This window comes from Littorina saxatilis, linkage group LG17 (genome assembly GCF_037325665.1).
Source record: "Littorina saxatilis isolate snail1 linkage group LG17, US_GU_Lsax_2.0, whole genome shotgun sequence".
NCBI classification, from domain to species: domain Eukaryota; kingdom Metazoa; phylum Mollusca; class Gastropoda; order Littorinimorpha; family Littorinidae; genus Littorina; species Littorina saxatilis.
This window is the reverse complement of record NC_090261.1, coordinates 62,149,326-62,171,991: the sequence shown is the minus strand read 5'-3', so window position 1 is coordinate 62,171,991 and position 22,666 is coordinate 62,149,326. Positions and strand designations below refer to the sequence as shown.

Sequence of the window (22,666 nt, the reverse complement as noted above, 5' to 3'; positions counted from 1 at the left end):
TAAAAGGAAGGGGTGCTCGAGAACAGCCCAGAGCCACCAGAGGCAAAAAACGGGCTGAACCGAACAGGCCATTTGCACTAGACCACAGTGCGAAGCTGACGAACGGGAGGGCGGGAACCGCCGATCGCGCCTGAAACAGCTGAGAATAAAGACACAAAACATCGTTAAGTCCCCCCCAAAAGGAGGACATTGACTGATTCCTCTTACGCAGAGAAAGGGGAAAGAATAGCCACACGGCCACCCCCCCCCCCCCCCCCATCAGTCGCACCGACGACGATCCAACAAAAAGTCTATAAGGAGCCTAAAGGCTAATTAACCCCAACAGGGGAAGCGAGCTGTGAAAGAACTGAACCCGCCCTCGGAGGGATAGGAACATAAAAAGAAGTGCTGTTTGACGGATCTACGACCCGCATAATAGGCAAATCAAAGTTCTTAGGCCACTCTTAGGTATAGTTTTCTTAAACGGGCTAAGAGCCTTGTCACCTTCTAGTCTCGCGCCAAGTTTAGCTTTGTTGTCGGCCATTTTAAGACCGGCGAAAAACAGTCACCCAGAACGAAAAACTTCTGCGTGCGTGTCCAACACAAAGCTATCAACATTTATACCAAACATAAACAGGAAAGATCTCACCAAAAGGTAGACGGACAGGTAGACCCACAAGAAACCGGCTAGTCTCACGGACGAGCAGGCATGTGAAGGCCAAAAGTGAGTGACAAAAATCCGACACGTCCACCGTGTGTTGTCGAAAGTCGAGAATGATTAATACGGATGCTGGCGCTCACGTGGTGCGCAGGGTGTTATGGGTAACTGAGCAAGGTCAGGCCATAGCAACGGCTATGGCGTCGCTTTTAGCTTGGTTACCACCCTACTAAGGGCAGGTAATTTGAGTGGTTTTTTCGACATCTAGCATGTGGGACTAAAGTCAATGCATTCATAAGAATTGGAGTAAGAATATGTGATTAAATGACCCCAAAGCTATTGCTTGCAATGAAGGAAACAAAACTTGAAAACAGCTCTCACTGCACGTACACAGTCACGGATCTAGAAAACAAGGTGAGCTAACAGTTGCACACAAAGAGGTCAAGACGGGCGCAGTGGCGTGGTGGTAAGACGTCGGCCTCCTATTCGGGAGGTCATGAGTTTGAATCCCGGTCGCTCCCGCCTGGTGGGTTAAGAGTGGAGATTTTTCCAATCTCCCAGGTCAACTTATGTGCAGACCTGCTAGTGACTTGACCCCCTTCGTGTGTACACGCAAGTACAAGACCAAGTGCGCACGGAAATTGTGACCCTCCACCACGAAATGAGTCGCATGTCACCTCGCGCGGTTCTGCGCTAGGCTTAATATAAGTCCGGGGAGTGTCTGGTAACAGTGTGAGGGTCACCTTAGTCACAGGCTTATAACTCAGTTTTCGCTCTTTTCTAAAACGGGTTTCACCTCTGGATAGAGCATAAAAAACTCTTTAGGAAAATGTAAAAATATGAAAATCACGCAAAAGTGACATGCGACTCATTTCGTGGTGGAGGGTCACAATTGGGGTTCCATTGTAGGAATATCACATGATCTGTTAGGCAACACAAACAAAAATGTGTTGGTTTAGGGTAACCCGACCAATCATATTTTTTCCCGCCGACCCTAAAACTTTTTTTTTTATTTCTAATTTTTTTGGCACAATTTGCGAACCATACCGAGACTAAGGGAAGTAACCTCCTCCGAACTCGACTAAATTTAAAAAAAAAAAAAACTAAATAAAAACCAGAAAACCAGACCTACCGACCCTATGTTTTGGGGGGTCACCCTAAACCAGGGGTCACCCTAAACCAACATTTTGTTTTGTTTGCCTTATGTAATAGGGAAAACGTGTCCATTAGTAAGCAAAAATGCTGACCTGTCACAAGCAGACTGTCCTGCGAGGAATCCAACACCACTTCATCCTCGTGGTCGGAGTTGATGAGGCCGTAGTACACCTGGTAGGCGGCAATGTCATCCTTGCGACGGTGACGCGTGTGGAAGTCCGACCAGTTGAGAGAGATGGAGGAGTTGCTGATGTAGGTAAGAGTGACGGAGGGATAACCTGTTGTTTGGAGAACAGTTTGATTAGGGTGCTGTTGGTGTGGTGAAAAGGTGTGATGTGTGTGTGTGTGTGTTTGCATGTTTGTGTGTGTGTGTGTGTAAGTGTGTTGCATGTGTGTGTAAGTGTGTTGCATGTGTGTGTGTGTGTGTGTGTGTGTGGAAGTGTGTTGCATTTGCGTGTGTGTGTGTGTGTGTGTGTGTGTGTGTGTGTGTTGCATTTGTGTGTATGTGTGTGTGTGTGTGTTGCATTTGTGTGTGTATTGGCCCTGTCACACGACCGTTTTAAAGCCTGCGTATGCCGACCGTATGGGACATTTGAATAAGTACGCTGGCGTACGTCGAATACGTTATGGGTACGTTTTGTATACGTTTTGTATACGTTAAGAGGACGCTGAAGCACGCTGGCATACGTCGTATACGCTGACCATACGTCGAGAATTTTTGTGCATGCACAAAACTTTGCTGCGTGCTCAGCGTACTACGACGTATGCCAGCGTGCTTCAGCGTCCTCTTAACGTATACAAAACGTACCCATAACGTATTCGACGTACGCCAGCGTACTTATTCAAATGTCCCATACGGTCGGCATACGCAGGCTTTAAAACGGTCGTGTGACAGGGCCATATGTGTGTGTGTGTGTGTGTGTGTTGCATTTGTGTGTGTGTGTTGCATTTGTGTGTGTGTGTTGCATTTGTGTGTGTGTGTTGCATTTGTGTGTATGTATGCATGCGTACGTGCATGCGTTGGTGCATGCATGCGTGCGTGTGTTGCATGCGTGCATGCATGCATGTGTGCGCGTGCATATGTGTGAGCCTGCGTGTCTGTCTAAAATAAAAAGTCACAAATTCAGAGCTACAGATTTAATCACTGCCTATAAAAAGCGATGTAATGAAAGGTGTGGACAAGTAACTGACCAGTGAGGTCAGTCGCGATGAGGACGGGCTGAGAGCTGGGACTGGCGCCCTGCTTCTTGTAGGCTCGCACGCGGATGCTGTACTGCGTGTCGGGGGTAAGGTCGTACAGCACCGCCTGGCGACGCTCCTTGGCCACGATCTCCACAACCTCCTCTGCATGCATACAACACATATTTAATTGTACTGTTTGTTGTAACCAGGGATGGCCAAATTGTCCGCCCGATCGCCAGGGGCGAGTAAAAATTCTGCCGGACTTGTAGAAACCACCTAGTATTACTCGCCCAGCTGGCCAGTGTAAATTCTGATCCAAATGCAACACTTTTGGTTGTAATATCGAGTTTCAAAGTCATATAAACACTGCAGATGCAGCAACTGTGGTATGTACCGGGCCAGCAAAATTTCTGGCGGGCAAGTGACTTTCTTGAAGTTACTCACCCGGCTGGCGATTACAAATTTAAAGATTTAGCCATCCCTGTGTAACTATTCTGAAACTGAGCTTCCCGCCCCCCAAGTTTTTAAATCCAACACAACCAGGGTTTCAAGGTGCGTAGCAGTGGCCAGAGCGGTCTCAAACTCTTCGAATGTTTGCATCATAGAATCGTCCGTGCGGAGAGCGGCCATTGGAAGATAATGAAGATCAATACAAAAACTGGCGACGAGCTGACAGATAGCGTCTGTCGGATCACAGGAGCTTGTATCAAATCGCCGGTCGATCATTATTTACAGTCCACTACTACGACATACTACTACTATATACTACAAGGAATATAACGCAGAGTGCTCCGCACTGCCGACTCGCTCCGTTTCAAGCTTTCTACATCACTTTCTGCACCCCCTTCCCGAACGCACGAACCTCACACACAAACAAAAATGATTAAGCTTTCACTTCATGCAACAAACTCGAAATAACCATTCACCAACTTCGAGAAGTTTGTCAAGAACGGGCTCGGTGTCCACACCACTCCATGAGAGGAACCTCGAGCCTCGACGAATCGAAAGTGGAACTCGCGCTGATGTTTTCCGCTTTTCGTACGCTCTCAAGGGTGTACAACATTCTAGCGGCCTGCAATTAGTCCAATATAACTGATGAGGGACACAGGAGCCCCCAAACACGTGAAATGATAGACAAAACATTCTCTTTGCGCTTAATATTTTGACTCAGCCGTTTCCTTCGGACGGAGGTCATTTCCGCCTGCAATCGGCAGTCAAAAAGCGCGTGACGTTTCGATTGGTTAAAAAGAATAATAGAAAGCTTTTTTTTGATTGGTTGTAAATAAATCGAAAGGAAAAATTATTAACAAGTTATCATCGAGGCAAGGATGAAGTTATTAACATGGCAAGTACTTATGTTAATGATTATGATGTGAGTGTGTGTGTGATCGAGTGTGAGTGTGTGTGTGTGTGTGAATGTGTGTGTGACAGAGACAGCACAACAAATGTGCTGTTTTGGACCCCTCCCCTTTTTTTGACCAGCAATGGGAAAAAATGCCATCTTCAGAAGGTGTAAATGTACAGTTATTGTAATATGTGAGTGTATGTTTGAGTGGGGTGGGGGGTCTTTTTCAGAATGGCTGTTCTGATTTATTATCAAAGTACAAGGAGTGTTTTTCTTCACATTCTGACTGAATGTGCAGTAGAGAGAATCGGGAAGGACTGAAAGAACAGAAATACAAACAAGTACACACACAAAAATCAGGTATTTTTACATTTAGTAAAGTTTTGATTTTTATTGTCATGAGTTATCTTTTTAATAGAAGTCTCCGTTTGGATTAAATAATCTTAATTTGTGATGTTTCATTTTTTAATTATATGAAGATATGTTGAGGCGTGTGCTAAGTTACAACATCTAGGCTATTTCATTTTTCAAATAATGAAGATTTCTATGTCTAAGTGTTTTATAATTACACATTAACATGCTTCCATTTGAAACTTAGAGGTCGTCATCGTGGATTGACGCCCGACCAAAGCTAATTGAAGCCTGACAGAGGGATTATGTTGTAATTCAATCTGATGACGATCTCTTTCCTGCTTTAATGCGATGGTAAACAGACAGAATTGGTTCTGTTCTGTTCACACACTACTTTCAGTCCACCTACCTGCAACTGCAAGGGTCAAGTCCCAAGAAATATGTCTCTGTATTCCTATCTTATCACTTTGCTCCTGTTTTGTTTTCTTTCACATACATTTTCCCTTATTTTTTGACGGGTTTCTGGACAGCTAACTCAAAACAATTCTTTTCATCACAAAAGCGATGTTTGGAATTGACTGACGTAGTCAGGAAGAATTCATGCATCAACTTACATCACTTCGCATACCTTATGGTCTTGGTATTTCACTGGCCTTCATATTTCCTTGTAAAATGACCCTCAAAGCTAACCGAGACTATAGTTGAGGCTGTATTAATGCGCCTTGCCAGCAGGTAGCTAATGGCTTTTTTAGCGAGTGGTTATCGACAATTAGTGACAGGTAATTTTGAATTAGTTAGAGCATTCTGACCAATCACAGTATCTGTTTCATTAAAACGCCAACTTGATTGAATTACAATCTCTTTTAATACTTTACCACAAAGTTAATTATATTTGTTCCAATTAAAACACAAAACCAATCACACGATGCCACAACCTCTGTGCTGCGCCGATTTAAAAACAACTTTAATAAAAGCTGAGTCCTAAAGCTGTCGGGAACTTGAAATGATTTGTGGGGTAACACAGACACAAGCAAACACAAACACACACACACACGCATGCACGGAAGTATATTCAGATTCAATCTATCGATCATCACTGTATCATCACTGGATCATCACTGTATCATCACTGTATCATCACTAACACCAGATTGGAATTTTCCACACTAACATACTCCAAAATCCAACACTAATTGTTCAAATCAATCCAGACACGTTTGCAAGGTTTGATGCACGCATATCCCATTCTTCCCATGCATCACACGTGAACAGCAAATGCTGATATGACTCACCTATTGTCAGACATACTACAGTCGAACCTGTCTAAAGAGACCACCTGTCTAAAGAGACCACCTGTCTAAAGAGACCACCTGTCTAAAGAGACCACCCAAGGGACTGAGAAAAAGTGGTCTCTTTAGACAGGTGGTCTTTTTAGACAGGTTCGCCATTTGGCAAACTCCCATCTTCCCAGATACACTTGAACGTATGTCACACACACACACATCTCCTACTCAATCAATCAATCAATCAATGACGCTTATATCGCGCATATTCCGTGGGTTCAGTTCTAGGCGCTCTGCAGTGATGCCGTGTGAGATGAAATTTTATACGGCCAGTAGATTGCAGCCATTTCGGCGCATATTTACCTTTCACGGCCTATTATTCCAAGTCACACGGGTATAGGTAGACAATTATTAACTGTGCCTAAGCAATTTTGCCAGGAAAGACCCTTTTGTCAATCGTGGGATCTTTAACGTGCACACCCAATGTAGTGTACACGGGGGGAGGGTTCGGACACCGAAGAGAGTCTGCACACAAAGTTGACTCTGAAATAAATTTCCGCCGAACCTGGGATCGAACTCACGCTGACAGCGGCCAACTGAATACAAATCCAGCGCGCTACCAACTGAGCTATATCCTACTGCACAGAAACACATCCTTGTGCTTAACTAGATTCTATATGATCTCACTCAAACAGATGACGTCTACCCAATCACAATTAACTCACATTTCTAATCGGCACATGAACAAACAGCAAAAACACACAAAAGAATAAACGAGAACGCAAACACTGAAGCAAGAAAAGTTTTCTTTATTCAGTGTATAAGTTTGGTTTTTTTCTTTATCTTTTTTACATTTAGTCAAGTTTTGACTAAATGTTTTAACATAGAGGGGGAATCGAGACGAGGGTCGTGGTGTATGTGTGTGTGTGTGTGTGTGTGTGTGTGTGTGTGTGTGTGTGTGTGTGTGTGTGTGTGTCTGTGTGTGTGTGTGTGTAGAGCGATTCAGAGTAAACTACTGGACCGATCTTTATGAAATTTTACATGAGAGTTCCTGGGTATGATATCCCCAGACGTTTTTTTTCATTTTTTCGATAAATGTCTTTTATGACGTCATATCCGTCTTTTTGTAAAAGTTGAGGCGGCACTGTCACACCCTCAATTTTCAATCAAATTGATTGAAATTTTGGCCAAGCAATCTTCGACGAAGGCCGGACTTCGGTATTGCATTTCAGCATGGAGGCTTACAAGTTAATTAATGACTTTGGTCATTAAAAATCTGAAAATTGTAATTACAATTACTTTTATTTTATTCTTCATCATGTTCTGATTCCAAAAACATATAAATATGTTATATTCGGATTAAAAACAAGCTCTGAAAATTAAAAATATAAAAATTATGATTAAAATTAAATTTCCGAAATCGTTTTAAAAACTATTTCATCTTATTCGTTGTCGGTTCCTGATTCCAAAAACATATAGATATGATATGTTTGGATTAAAAACACGCTCAGAAAGTTAAAACGAAGAGAGGTACAGTAAAGCGTGCTATGAAGCACAGCGCAACCGCTACCGCGCCAAACAGGCTCGTCACTTTCACTGCCTTTTGCACTAGCAGCGGACTACGTTCAGTTTCATTCTGTGAGTTCCACAGCTTGACTAAATGTAGTAATTTCGCCTTACGCGACTTGTTTTATCCTCCGGGCGGGTATCGGCTTGGTTTTTATGCCAGCGCAGTTAAAAGATTTTCGACATCCTCTCATTTGTCCTCCGAACAATTGCTGTTTATTTGGGGTGGACAAGTGGAGGTGTAACCTTTTGTTGAAGCTAATCAGGAGTTCAGGTTGCAAACAATGGATCAAGTTTGCTTCACCGCCTCTGTCACAGGCCAGCGATTCTCTGTCTCTGTCACAGGCCAGCCATTCACCGCCTCTGTGTCTTGTCACAGGCCAGCGATTCACCGCCTCTGTCTCTGTCACAGGCCAGCGATTCACCGCCTCTGTCTCTGTCACAGGCCAGCGATTCACCGCCTCTGTGTCCACTGGGTGGCCGAGTGGTAACGCACTTGCGCTCGGAATCGAGAGGTTGCGTGTTCGACCCTGGGTCAGGCCGCTATTTTCTCCCCCCTTTCCTAACCTAGGTGGTGGGTTCAAGTGCTAGTCTTTCGGATGAGACGAAAAACCGAGGTCCCTTCGTGTACACTACATTGGGGTGTGCACGTTAAAGATCCCACGATTGACAAAAGGGTCTCTCCTGGCAAAATTGTATAGGCATAGATAAAAATTGTCCACCAAATACCCGTGTGACTTGGAATAACAGGCCGTAAAAAGTAAATATTCGCCGTAATGGCTTGAGATTTACTGGCCGATGTGAATGCGTGATGTATTGTGTAAAAAATTCCATCTCACACGGCAGAAATTAATATGTAAATCGCCGTGAGCTCTTGTGAGAAGGGGCGATTAATAAATGTCCATTATTATTATTATTATTATTAAGTCACAGTTGTTGCTTCGCTGCTTTCTTGTTCAGCCATGTGCGGAGGGGGGTGGAGGAGTGACTGTCACGCCTCAATGAGATCAGGTCAGAACATTAAACTGTCATGGACCATACTTGTCCTCATGTTCTGCCCTGTAATGTCAAGTGGGTTTGTTTTGGAAAAGACGTCGGGTGGTCTCCCACGACAGGTTGAAACTGTGTTTTGGGACCGAAATTGGGTGGTCTTTGGTCTCGACAGGCAGGTGGTCTCTTTACACAGGTCATGTATATATAGTAAAAACCCTTGGGGATACTTTGGGGTGGTCTCCTTAGACAGGTGGTCTCCTTAGACAGGTGGTCTTTTAAGGGCAGGTTCGACGGTATATGACTTTATATGAATCAACAACAAAAATGTGGTACTTGACTTCATAAAATAATGGTCAAAAGAATGGTGATTTTCTTCTCATTGATTCAAACTTGACTCCCTTGCAACTTGCATCAATTCATTTAGTTATTTCATCCCACGAATATCCCATAGATAAAATAAATCTTCTCCAGCAAACACTTTAATGCTGTGACCTTCAAGTTTGACAAAAATGAGCCAAAGTTGTCTGAAGATCATCAAAAGCCTACCAGTGTGTAAAATGTATAGGCTCTAGCTACAAAAACATCTGAGAAAAACTCAACATTCATTTGTTTGTCAAGGCACAGCTGGCCCAATACTGCTCATTACTAAGACTCCCCTGATGGGGGCGGGGACGTAGCTCAGTTGGTAGCGCGCTGGCTTTGTAGCCAGTTGGTCGCTATCAGCGTGGGTTCGATCCCCACGTTCGGCGAGAGATTTATTTCTCGGAGTCAACTTTGTGCAGACTCTCTTCGGTGTCCGAACACCCCCGTGTGCACACATGCGCACGAAAAAGATCCCACATTCACAGCGAAAGTCTCAGGGCTTGGAAAACACGCAGACACGCATGCATCATCTCTCGTCTCCGATTATCATGATCGTATTTCGATACTTTGACGAGACAAACCCAATGCTGGTGTGTCGAAGAAGACAGCCACAGAGGGCTTGTTCGAATCAAAGTATCACACCATATCTTCAACGTATTACCAATACCTGTCCCAATATAGACCAGTTGGTCTAAGAGGACGTTAAACCCTAATAGTCAGTTAAACCCTAATAGTCAACCGACTAGTTGATCAGTAGGTCCTCTAAGGACCAATTGGCCTATATTTGGACAGGTAGAGTCAATATCCTATGTGGGGGGACAAAACACAATTTCTTTATTTGGTGTTTAACGTCGTTTTCAACCACGAAGGTTATATTGCGATGGGGAAAGGGGGGGGGGGGGGAGATGGGATAGAGCCACTTGTTAATTGTTTCTTGTTCACAAAAGCACTAATAAAAAAAATGCTCCAGGGGCTTGCAACGTAGTACAATATATGACCTTACTGGGAGAATGCAAGTTTCCAGTACAAAGGACTTAACATTTCTTACATACTGCTTGACTAAAATCTTTACAAACATGGACTATATTCTATACAAGATACACTTAACAAGGGTAAAAGGAGAAACAGAATCCGTTAGTCGCCTCTTACAACATGCTGGGGAGCATCGGGTAAATTCTTCCCCCTAACCCGCGGGGGGGGGGGGGGGGGGGGGAGACAAAACACAAGACATACATGCAAAACAAAGAGCACATACGATCGGTGTTATTGGAAAGCTGTATTTCAAAACGGGGCAGAGAATAAAGATTTTATTGGAAGTCGTTAAGCCTGTCCTTAACTAGGCAAAGTCGTTAAGCCTGTCCTTAACTAGGCGAAGTCGTTAAGCCTGTCCTTAACTAGGCGAAGTCGTTAAGCCTGTCCTTAACTAGGCGAAGTCGACAACGCGAAGTATACTTAAGGATGGGCTTTAACTTACTTTATGAGGACTATGGTGGGTTTAAAATAAATATCTTGGAGTCAAAAAAGGTACTGACCGTGATCGAGACCCTTGTGCACGGTAAAGCCGATGAGGTCGGGGGAGGGTTCGTACTGCCACAGCACCTTGATGCGAGAACTGGAGATGGCCTCCCCTGTTAGGTTGTGTGGCGGTGATGGCGACTCCACTGAAAACACAACCAAAAAACAAGAATTGTAGGTTGTTGGAACGTTTAATGGTTGACAAAACAAACAGTTATATTCATTTACAGTATCTCTTAGGTCTTAAATAGAGATGCCCTAAAAAGGGGGTCCCCACTGTAAAAGCATTGTACTTGGAGAGGGGGTGGGGGGGGGGGGAGAAAAGAAAAGATTGTTTGTTTGTTTGTTTGCTTAACGCCAAACCGACCACGAAGGGCCATATCAGGGAGGTGCTGCTTTGACATTTAACGTGCGCCACACACAAGACAGAAGTCGCAGCACAGGCTTCATGTCTCACCCAGTCACATTATTCTGACACCGGACCAACCAGTCCTAGCACTAACCCCAAATAAATCCCTGCGCCTTGAGTCCGAGTCTGGAGATACGCGCGCGATATAAGACTTCATATAACATAACATAACATAATGCCAGACGCCAGGTGGAGCAGCCACTAGATTACCAATTTTAAAGTCTCAGGTATGACCCGGCCGGGGTTCGAACCCACGACCTCCCGATCACGGGGCAGACGCCTTACCACTAGGCCAACCGTGCCGGTTAGAAAAGAAAAGATACAGAGAGAGAGTGAAAGTGAGTAACAGAGAAAGTGACAAAAACAAAAACAGTGGAACAGCACACCACCCCGCCCTGTTCAGAACCTCTGTACATTTCCCCCCATTTTCAGACCCCAACATGGGCGGGGATGTAGCTCAGTCGGTAGCGCGCTGGATTTGTATCCAGTTGGCCGCTGTCAGCTTGAGTTCGTCCCCACGTTCGGCGAGAGATTTATTTCTCAGAGTCAACTTTGTGTACAGATTCTCCTCGGTGTCCGAACACCCCTGTGTGTACACGCAAGTACAAGACCAAGTGCGCAACGAAAAAGATTCTGTAATCCATGTCAGAGTTCGGTGGGTTATAGAAACATGAAAATACCCAGCATGCTTCCTCCGAAAGCGGCGTATGGCTGCCTAAATGGCGGGGTAAAAACGGTCATACACGTAAAATTCCACTCGTGCAAAACAGGAGTGTACGTGGGAGTTTCAGCCCACGAACGCAGAAGAAGAAGAAGAAGAAGAAGACCCCATCATGTTCAAGACATGACATTGGTTTTCTCAGATTTCTGGTGGTCTTACAAAAACAAAGAAACAAACAAACAAAACAGTACAAAGACTGAAAAAGCTTACGTTCCAGTTTGATGACGACCCGAACTAGGCTGAGGGCCCAGCCCACTTGGTTCTCTGCCAAACACTGGTAGTACCCTGAGTCAGCCTGGTTGCCTTGGTAGATAAACATCATGTCCTTCAGAAACTGTAGGAGGAAAAATAGTGAAAGCAATTAGGTTTAAGCATTTTCCTTGGATGAAACAGATATATTATTTGGTTTTTGGAATGAAAATTTAAAAACGATCAAATTTACTTTATAAATTATTGTATTTTGATAACAAAAATGACCATAGGAAAATTTAAGTATGGGAAGAAGTTAGACTTACGTATTTTATTGGAATTAGAGTTAAACATTAGACAGAAGTTTATGTTAAAAAAAAAAAAATAAATTAATAAAAAAAAAAAAAAATTGTTAAAAAAAGGTTGAAGCATTCTCAGACCTGCCAACTCTTGTACAAACTCAAGTGTAGCAATTTACTTTTTTTTTTTAAATGTTTAGCGAAGCAAATGTTAGTGTAGCATTGTCTAAAAATGAATTTGCACATCCACATCTAGGCTATTTTGTGCACAAATATTAACATTTCTAAAAAAGTTTATTTAGAAAAAAGAAACATAATGACCAATAGAGTGTCTGCGGTGCCACTTTTCAGCAAGAAAGAGCAAACTGTTGCATGCTTGTGATTATTTGTTTGAGCGTGGCAATTCTAGACTTGACACAACAGCGTAGCGCAACAGTTGGCAGCTCTGCTTTCTGTTCAGTCTGCACAAACATTTAATTTCATGTGACTTTACTGAGAAATTTTGGTCACTTGGTCATATTGGAAAGCTAGCAGCAACCCAGGTGTGTGCTTGTTTAAGTGTAGTCAGTCACCTGCACTTTTGGCAAAATGACAGGTTTCTTGAGTTTGTATGCGCCACAGCAGTAACGCATAGGTGGGGCATGGATACCATTGTGAAAAGTAGACCTGTGTCTGTCCCCGCTTGGATTTAAAGCTCCTTTTCTACATGTTTATACAAAAATAGACATTTGACCATTACAATACTGAGTCTATTCCCTGCAAATATCAAAAATACACCCCCCCTTCGATCAGGAAGGACGAAGCCAGGTTAGCCGTTTGAAAATTCATTATAGTATTCCAGCATAGTAGGATATCCTTATTTGGCTAATGCCGATGGCAAAACTCCTCTCGAATACTGTGCATTTCGTTTGTTTAAAAAAAGTCGTGGACAGAGCTCCAATACCCAGTGTCAAACTGTTGCTGAGATTGTGTGGGCGTGGCTGTCAGTATAGTGACATGAATTTGATTAGTCGATATTTATAGGCAAAGCACTTGGTCTCTGCACATGGAAAATAAAACATTGGAAGTGTTACTAACATTTTCCCAAAATAAAAACTTCCATCTTTTTTTTTCTATAACTTTTTTCCCCATGGTTCATTCATCATCTGTCATAACGTTTTAGCTAAATCTAACCATAAGATTATTGAAAAAAAGCAAAAATGTAGACGACCACCTTTAAACATGTGACCCGAGAATCACAAGTCCAGTGCTCTCTGCAAGTTGACCTACCATAGGTAGGTACATGAAAGTTAATCTTGCAATTTAGCTTTGATAAGTACATCACATTGTCTCCTCAAATAGCCTATGTTGCTTCAAGCCTCTTGTAAAAGCCACCATTTTTTATAACATTCCAAAATCGCACATATGAGTCGCATGTCACCTTAGCAGCATTTTCATATTTTTACATTTTCCTACAGAGTTTTTTATGCTCTATCCAGTGGTGAAAACCGTTTGAGAAAAGAGCGAAAACTTTGAGTTTGAGTTATAAGCAGGTGACTAAGGTGACCCTCACACTGTTACCAGACACTCCCCGGACTTATATCAAGCCTAGCGCAGAACCGAACGAGGTGACATGCGACTCATTTCGTGGTGGAGGCTCACATATGTCACATACACTAAAGTCTCCAAAATAAAACCACTATCATGACAATCCTCATGCAATCCTGAATCCGAGATCTCCCTAAAATCTTCGCTGGCTTTAATAATTATGATGCAGTTTTATTTTCATGCTGACGAATGTGACAAAAACAAGCCAAATTTTGGCCATGTCTGGTGATCATCAAAACCTACAAGTGTGTGAAATTTCAAGGCTCTAGCTTCAAAAACATCTGAGAAAACTTCAGTTTTTACTTACGTGTGTTTCTAGGAATGTGTTTTTTTCTCACTTGTTTTTGTAATCCTGAATGTGTGCTGTTTTTCCATGTGATGGATCTTGTTTCACACTAAGTGTGCCGTTAGTTCATTTTGCTTTTTTATATATTCCGTGATTTGTATGCTTTTGCACAACAGTTCGTTTGGTTGGTTATTTGCCGGTTGTCGAATTAAATTTTTATTTTTTTTAATGTTTTGGCATTGAAATGGTTAGTGCTTGGAGCTATTTGTGAGAAAAAAAGTCATTCATTATTATCATTATCATTATACTAACGACATTATCATTATCATTATACTAACGACATTATCATTATACGAACGACATTATCATTATCATTATACTAATGACATTATCATTATACTAACGACATTATCATTATACTAACGACATTATCATTATCATTATACTAACGACATTATCATTATCATTATACTAACAACATTATCATTATACTAACGACATTATCATTATCATTATACTAACGACATTATCATTATACTAACGACCCACACACTGACCTCTACTCGGTGGCGAACCGGAGTGATCTCTTGCCCGTTCTTGAGCCAGCGGAGGGTGGGGGGTGGTTGCCCGGCAACATGACAGCTGAACTTGATAATGCTGGCCAGGGGATAGGAGCGACTGGGGGAGCTGTTCTCAATCACCGGCTCCTCTGTGCAATCATAAAAGAGATGTCAGCCCTGTGCAATCAGAGAAGAGTTAACTGCTTTGTGCATTCACAAAAGATTTTTTTATTATTTTTTTTTCTTCTTTTATTTTATTTTATCCTCTTTCTGCTTGTCCCGACGCTTGTTCCTTCTGCTCTGTTTGCATCATTCGTTTAAATTCAAAAATCAGACTAATTTGCCTTCTTTGGCATTATGTATAAGAAAATTCATCTTTATTTTTTGCAATGCTGACTGTAATTCTGTGTGTGTGCGTGTGTGTGCGTGTGTGTGTGTGTGTGTGTGTGTGTGTGTGTGTGTGTGTGTGTGTGTGTGTGTGTGTGTGTGTTTACTGATATATTGTAATTTATTAATCGGCTGAAGACGACACAGTTTCCAACTCCCCAGTGAGACTTCTTGAGTCAGTTGCATGCATGATAGCTAACTGAGGTGTCTGCAAGAAAGTAAGGGTATTTCGTATACTTCATACTTGGTGTACATTAATTTCAGCTTCGGCATGACTAGTCCCGAAAGATGCTATTTTGTAGGTGAAATGGTCTGACTTTGGTTGTCTTTCGAAAAAGAATCCAAATTCGGGGATGGACTCAACAGTTCGAGGTTTAAAATGGAGCGGTAGACTAACGAACCCGATTTAATTCTTCAAGATTGATATTTTTGGGGTTATTTGAAGGACGTAGTATACCATAAACAACCTTAGACAATCAGTGACTTGAGTACAGCCATTACAGGCAGGAGGAGGGCATCCCCATAGAGGATTGCGTTCCTGTCATCGGTTAATTTTGCGCAAGTGTGACTCTACCATGAAGGGGTCATTTTTCCAGTCAATCGTGTTCGGCGAATATCTTCATGGTTGCTGTGCATGAATTTCACTTTGTTCATCACCATTCCACGAAGTTTCCTGTTTGTAGGTTTCATGGTCCGATTCTTTAGCTTCTTTCAAAAGTGTTCCAAAGTACCCCTCCATTTAACATGTAAACTCACAACTTTGTTGACCTTCGTCATGCATAAGCTGTAGTTAATAAACACCAAATGATAACTAATTCGGTCAACGGATGTAGAAATTATAAAAACAAAAATTGGGTTGAATTTTGTGTGTGTCACCATCTATGTTTGTATTTTTGCAGGCAGGCAGGGGTGGAGTTGTGATGATGCGGCGCCGGTTGACTGAAGACACACGATCCAGCATTTTTCGGAAGTGTTTGGATCACAAATCAACATTATTTCACATTGAATGGCGGCAGACATTCATGTATATATTCTCAGCTCAGACGTGTGCTTTGAATTCGGATGTTTAAGAACAAGAGACAAACTTGAATAAAGCCTTACAAAGTACATGATTGTAACTGGAGCAAAAGTGTGTGTGTGTGTGTGTGTGTGTGTGTGTGTGTGTGTGTGTGTGTGTGTGTGTGTGTGTGTGTGTGTGTGTGTGAAGTGCAACAGTTAACAATGACGATGAGACAGAATGCTAAAGCACAGATCCTTTTATTTAACAATCTATATCGTCCTCCTTTTTTTTTTTTAAATGTTGCTGTGTTGACAAACGTTCTCCGAGCAAACGTCTATCTAATGTTTTTGTCATCACATTGAAAGAATTTCTTCTGAGTAGAATGAAGCTGAATTAAAATGTAAAGAAAAAAAAGACCCATTGCTCAAAACATTAAGAAACAGGATGATTTTGGTTCGGTCGTAGACCTAAAAGCATTACCGAGGGATTCATTCGAGGCCAGTGTATCAGTGCACATTGAAAATCTGTGAAACCTCAGATATAACTTTATAAAACAAAGAGAATTTTGATAAAAATAACCAAAATTCACAGTATTTTTATTTTTTTTTTGTGCATCTCCCTCTTCACCCAACCCCAACCCTAATTGATGTGCCCTAAAAGCGCTCAAAAACAGACACACGTTAGTTTTTCGCCTCAGTGCTTATCCACATTTACAAATATTGTATCATTTATTTTTGGTCACTGCCCGTCCCTTTTCTGATAATTATAGTCAAGTTTTCTTTTATTTCCGTTGGATTCCCGATGGCTCCACGGTAAACACCATGATCAGCGCATGCGCACTAAGGCCACTGAAGTCACTTTCCCGAATCTATTTATAACCTCCGACACAGTAGGGTAAATGACCGAGACGGCTTCGTGCACCGCGACCAAGTGGGAGGGAGAGACCCAAGTCGGTTAGCCCCCAAGAAGGTGACAACTCTCACCAAGTTACCACCCAATGGTTGTCACCCGCTTCGATCTTCGTGCACCTCAGCCCAGGGCACCCTCACTAATTTTACAGACACTCCAGGGAAGGATGTCAGGCCGCTGCGGTAGGCTACCCTCGGAAAATGACACTGCACTGCTGCTGAGTCACTTCGACGGTGTTCAGTATTGGTCCTGTTCCTGGCCAGGGACACAGGCACCGCTACCTACTAAGCCCTCTACTTACGACACTGACTGTTAAGTCGCGGAGCCAGACTGAGTGAGCGTCTCCTCAGAGAGCAGACCGCCACTGCGTCCCTCCGTCAACCCCCCTGGAGCATCCCAGGCTGGCAGCAGAATATTCAGGAATGGCTGGAACAGGAACACTGGGACCAAGGTCACCATGAGAGCCCTGAGCAGGAAGGGTCACAAGAATCTAGACAAGTTGGGTTTTTTTTTCGCGCTTTCAGAGTCAATCGCATTTGTAAAGTGAATGACACTCGGCTGTGTGATCCCAGCCTCCCCATTGGAACTTTAGCACTTCCACTCTGGGTAGGAGCCGATCGAAGCTCGAAAAAACCCACGCACCCCTTATGGGATTCGAACCACGATCTCCCGGCCCGCAACCCGATGCGCTAACCACTGCGCCACGGGGGTCGCAAAAGAGTTAGCGCCTCTGTGCAATCAGAGAAGAGTTAACAGCTCTGTGCAATCGAAGGAGAGTTAACAGCCCTGTGCAATCACAAAAGAGTTAACAGATCTGTGCAATCACAAAACGGTTAACAGCTCTGTACAATCACAAAGGAGTTAACAGCTCTGTGCAATCACAAAAGAGTTAACAGCTCTGTGCAATCACAAAAGAGTTAACAGCTCAGTGCATTCAGAGAAAAGTTAACAACTCTGTGCAAGCTCTGTGCATTCAGAGAAGAGTTAACAGCTCTGTGCATTCACAAAAGAGTTAACAGCTCTGTGCAATCAGAGAAGAGTTAACAGCTCTGTGCATTCACAAAAGAGTTAACAGCTCTGTGCAATCAGAGAAGAGTTAACAGCTCTGTGCATTCAGAGAAGAGTTAATCAAACCTGTCTATATAATGATCATAAAAGGTCCGCTTTAGGTTTGGTTCCTTTGACGGTGTTCTTCTTCTGCGTTCGTGGGCTGAAACTCCCACGTACACTCGTGATTTTTACACGAGTGGAATGTTACGTGTATGACCGTTTGTTACCCCGCCATTTAGGCAGCCATACGCCGCTTTCGGAGGAAGCATGCTGGGTATTTTCGTGTTTCTATAACCCACCGAACTCTGACATGGATTACAGGATCTTTTTCGTGCGCACTTGGTCTTGTGCTTGCGTGTACACACGGAGGGGGGGGGGGGGGGGGGGGGGGGGTGTTCGGCCACCGAGGAGAGTCTGCACACAAAGTTGACCCTGAGAAATAAATCTCTCGCCAAACGTGGGGACGAACTGACGCTGACAGCGGCCAACTGGATACAAATCCAGCGCGCTACCGACTGAGCTACGTCCCCGCCCCTTTGACGGTGGTTATATAGACAGGTTCGACTGTAAATGACAAAAGAGTTAACAGATACTTGACAAGTTAATAAGTTAACTTGTTATGTATTGTCCCGCTGAAAATGGTATTATTTAACAGAAATATGGGAACAACAACAACAACACACACACACACACACACACACAAACGCACATACACGCAAACAAACGCACAAACTACTAGACATAGCAAAGGTGAATGAAACAGCTGTGACGATAGAGTAACTGTAATGAAGAAAAAAAAAGAAAAAAAAACTGTCCATCATATGAATACATGTCCAGGCTAGGTATTAAGGATAAGCGGAAAGAAGTAGAAAAAAAAAGAGATCCATGACCCCCCCCCCCCCAAAAAAAAAGGGTTGCAGCAGCCTGCATGCAACTGAGGTCAAAAAAAAACAAAAACAAGAAGGGCAAAGCCCATACGACTCACATGCTTGACCTTGATATGACCTTGACCTTCAGGGTCAAGGTCAAACAACTAAACCTAGCAATGACATCATACACTAAGAACTGCTTTACACATTTTTCCTACCAAAATACATGTGACCTTGACCCAAGGTCAAGGTCATCCAAGGTCATGCAACACAAAGCTGTTAATTCAAGACATAGGAAGTACAATGGTGCTTATTGGCTCTTTCTACCATGAGATATGGTCACTTTTAGTGGTTCACTACCTTATTTTGGTCACATTTCATAAGGGTCAAAGTGACCTTGACCTTGATCATATGTGACCAAATGTGTCTCATGATGAAAGCATAACATGTGCCCCACATAATTTTTAAGTTTGAAACAGTTATCTTCCATAGTTCAGGGTCAAGGTCACTTCAAAATATGTATACAATCCAACTTTGAAGAGCTCCTGTGACCTTGACCTTGAAGCAAGGTAAACCAAACTGGTATCAAAAGATGGGGCTTACTTTGCCCTATATATCATATATAGGTGAGGTATTCAATCTCAAAAACTTCGGACGGACGGACGGACGGACGGACGACTCGGGTGAGTACATAGACTCACTTTTGCTTCGCATGTGAGTCAAAAAACCAGATACTTGACAATATAAAACAAGTCGCGTAAGGCGAAAATACAACATTTAGTCAAGTAGCTGTCGAACTCACAGAATGAAACTGAACGCAATGCAACGCAGCAAGACCGTATACTCGTAGCATCGTCAGTCCACCGCTCATGGCAAAGGCAGTGAAATTGACAAGAAGAGCGGGGTAGTAGTTGCGCTGAGAAGGATAGCACACTTTTCTGTATCTCTCTTCGTTTTAACTTTCTGAGCGTGTTTTCAATCCAAACATATCATATCTATATGTTTTTGGAATCAGGAACCGACAAGGAATAAGATGAAAGTGTTTTTAAATTGATTTCGAAAATTTAATTTTGATCATAATTTTTATATTTTTAATTTTCAGAGCTTGTTTTTAATCCAAATATAACATATTTATATGTTTTTGGAATCAGAAAATGATGGAGAATAAGATGAACGTAAATTTGGATCGTTTTATAAAATTTTTTTTTTTTTTTACAATTTTCAGATTTTTAATGACCAAAGTCATTAATACATTTTTAAGCCACCAAGCTGAAATGCAATACCGAAGTCCGGGCTTCGTCGGAGATTACTTGACCAAAATTTCAACCAATTTGGTTGAAAAATGAGAGCGTGAAAGTGCCGCCTCAACTTTCACGAAAAGCCGGATATGACGTCATCAAAGACATTTATCAAAAAAATGAAAAAAACATCTGAGGATATCATACCCAGGAACTCTCATGTCAAATTTCATAAAGATCGGTCCAGTAGTTTAGTCTGAATCGCTCTACACACACACACACACACACACACACACACACACACACACATACACCAAGACCCTCGTCTCGATTCCCCCTCTATGTTAAAACATTAAGTCAAAACTTGACTAAATGTAAAAAATACCAATTATTCTGCATGGGTTGTGTAAGAGCTACATTTCCTTGCAAATACAGTGGAACCCGCCTTTTAAGATCTTCATAAATCTGAGAAAACAAGGTCTTAACAAGGAGGGAGTCACAGCCGCTGTGAGGAGAAGACGGTCCCCTTTCTTCAGCTTTAGTTCTTTTATGTCCTCTTCATAGACAAGCACAAGCGCCCTTTTTGACTGCAGATTTTCCGTCTGCAGCACATTTAAAACTTCCTCAGAAAGTTCGCCCTCCTCCGCCCATTCACTAAACGAAAACGCCATAATGTTTCACTTTGCTGGGTCCTGCTGCGCTCTTGCTGTTGGGAAACGGACTGAACCCATACGGTTCCTTCCAACCTATATCTCTGCCTCTCACCCTCCACTACAGCCCCCCTCCCCCCTCCCTTTTATTCGTTGCTCATTCTCCTATTACCTCAACACCGCCCTCCCCCCTTCCCCTCCCCTCCCCATGTGCTAGACCACTCTGACCACACACCGACATCTGTTATCTCTCACAATTAACTTTCTCACGGTGGCACCACAGCTACGCCCCCGCCCCCCCCCCCCCTCCCAACCCCTCACCCCCCCCTCCCCTTCCTGCACACAGCAACATACACTCTTAGTTTAAATTAACTTTCTTCTGGAAACTACACCTTAACAAGGAGGGAGTCTTAAAATGGGGGTAAATTTACAGAGGTTATGAACAGAACATCTGAGATTACAGAGTCTTAAAAAGGAGGGAGTCTTAAGGCTGGAGTATACTATGGAGGCCCAATTTCAAAGTGATTAGGTAGTTTTAAAAGTTACTTTTTCTGTTAGTTCAATGTTTGCTTTATCAGGAAAATACAAAATATAAAGGGCTTAACGGGCAAAATTTTAAGATAACGACTGATGTTTAAGCATAGGTATCAGATTTTTTCACGCAAACACCACTGAATAAGTTGCAATATTGTATTGTGAAAATGTAAACAAAATAACATCTGATGATCACAAACTGAAGAAGAGAAATAGGGAAGCAAAATAGAACATTAAACATAGTGATTTTACTTGTGAAAAAATTTGGAAAAAAATCCTTTTGTATCCATTTTGAAGCTCAATTTGAAGCATGGAACACCAACAAACATTGATTAAAGTGATTACAGTGTTCAGAAATAGTGTTAGATACCAAGTTGAGTTTTCATTTTTATTTTTATATGAATTCTTATATCGCGCGCGTATCTCCAGACTCGGACTCAAGGCGCAGGGATCTATTTATGCCGTGTGAGATGGAATTTTTTACACAATATATCACGCATTCACATCGACCAGCAGATCGCAGCCATTTCGGCGCATATCCTACTTTTCACGGCCTATTATTCCAAGTCACACGGGTATTTTGGTGGACTTTGTTTTTATCTATGCCTATACAATTTTGCCAGGAAAGACCCTTTTGTCAATCGTGGGATCTTTAACGTGCACACCCCAATGTAGTGTACACGAAGGGACCTCGGTTTTTCGTCTCATCCGAAAGACTAGCACTTGAACCCACCACCTAGGTTAGGAAAGGGGGGAGAAAATTGCTAACGCCCTGACCCAGGGTCGAACTCGCAACCTCTCGCTTCCGAGCGCAAGTGCGTTACCACTCGGCCCTGGGACAGGCTGATCTTTCTTAACCCAGTGTGGGATTTTCAGTGGGGCGACCACCCCCAACCCAGCGCGTCCCCGGGTGGCGGATAGGGGAACGGTCTTCAGATATGGAGATCAGCCGCTTGCGGCCGCGGACCAAACTGGCTCCCGTAAAATCCTCCCCCCTGTGCTCTCAGGGTAGGACGTACGGGCCATGAGCTAAGGGTGAGGTAACCCCGACAGAAAACCCCGAATGCTGAAGACGGAGGACCCGGGCCACACGGCGCATTCTAACAAACCACGGGTACACGCACTTACGCAAATGATGACACAATCAACCAGCACAGATGGAAATGGCGCTCGCCCATTGAGGACCCCCCAGGGTGGAGCAGCGTCGGGTCCCATGCCTCAAAGGGACCCAGCCCCAACTACTGGAGGTCCCTCCCGTCCGTCTTGTCACGCCAGGGGACGCGGGAGGAAAGTGACTGGCACCACCACAACCGGGAAGAAACCCAGTCAGCAGCGACCTTTTCAGGTCATGCAAAAGAAGTGTGGCCGTCACCAACTCCCTTGCAGACCAAACTATACGGCAGTCGACAGGAGTTGGAGAAAACGACAACATTTATCACCAGTGCTGGACTGATTGTGTAACCTCTGCGAACGCCAAGAAGAAGAAGAAGAAGAAGACCACTCGGCCACCCAGACCATTTGCAGGTGATTGGACCACAATGCCACGTGGGTTCGTTTGACCCAGTATTTTCAAGGAGAAGCAACTATC

At 43.1% G+C, this 22,666-nt stretch overlaps 1 protein-coding gene across 1 annotated transcript in view; it reads right to left on the bottom strand.

The window, feature by feature from the left end:
• The window catches only part of LOC138952596 (protogenin-like), a 40,092-nt gene extending 22,896 nt beyond the window's left edge, over positions 1 to 17,196 (bottom strand). The window contains exons 1-6 of the mRNA XM_070324287.1: positions 17,097 to 17,196; positions 14,439 to 14,590; positions 11,731 to 11,854; positions 10,408 to 10,536; positions 2,984 to 3,136; positions 1,885 to 2,070 (exon numbers count right to left, since the gene is read on the bottom strand). Coding sequence (XP_070180388.1) covers positions 1,885 to 2,070; positions 2,984 to 3,136; positions 10,408 to 10,536; positions 11,731 to 11,854; positions 14,439 to 14,590; positions 17,097 to 17,196 — 844 coding nt within the window. The remainder of the gene's footprint in view (positions 1 to 1,884; positions 2,071 to 2,983; positions 3,137 to 10,407; positions 10,537 to 11,730; positions 11,855 to 14,438; positions 14,591 to 17,096) is intronic.
• Positions 17,197 to 22,666: the final 5,470 nt, after the last annotated feature.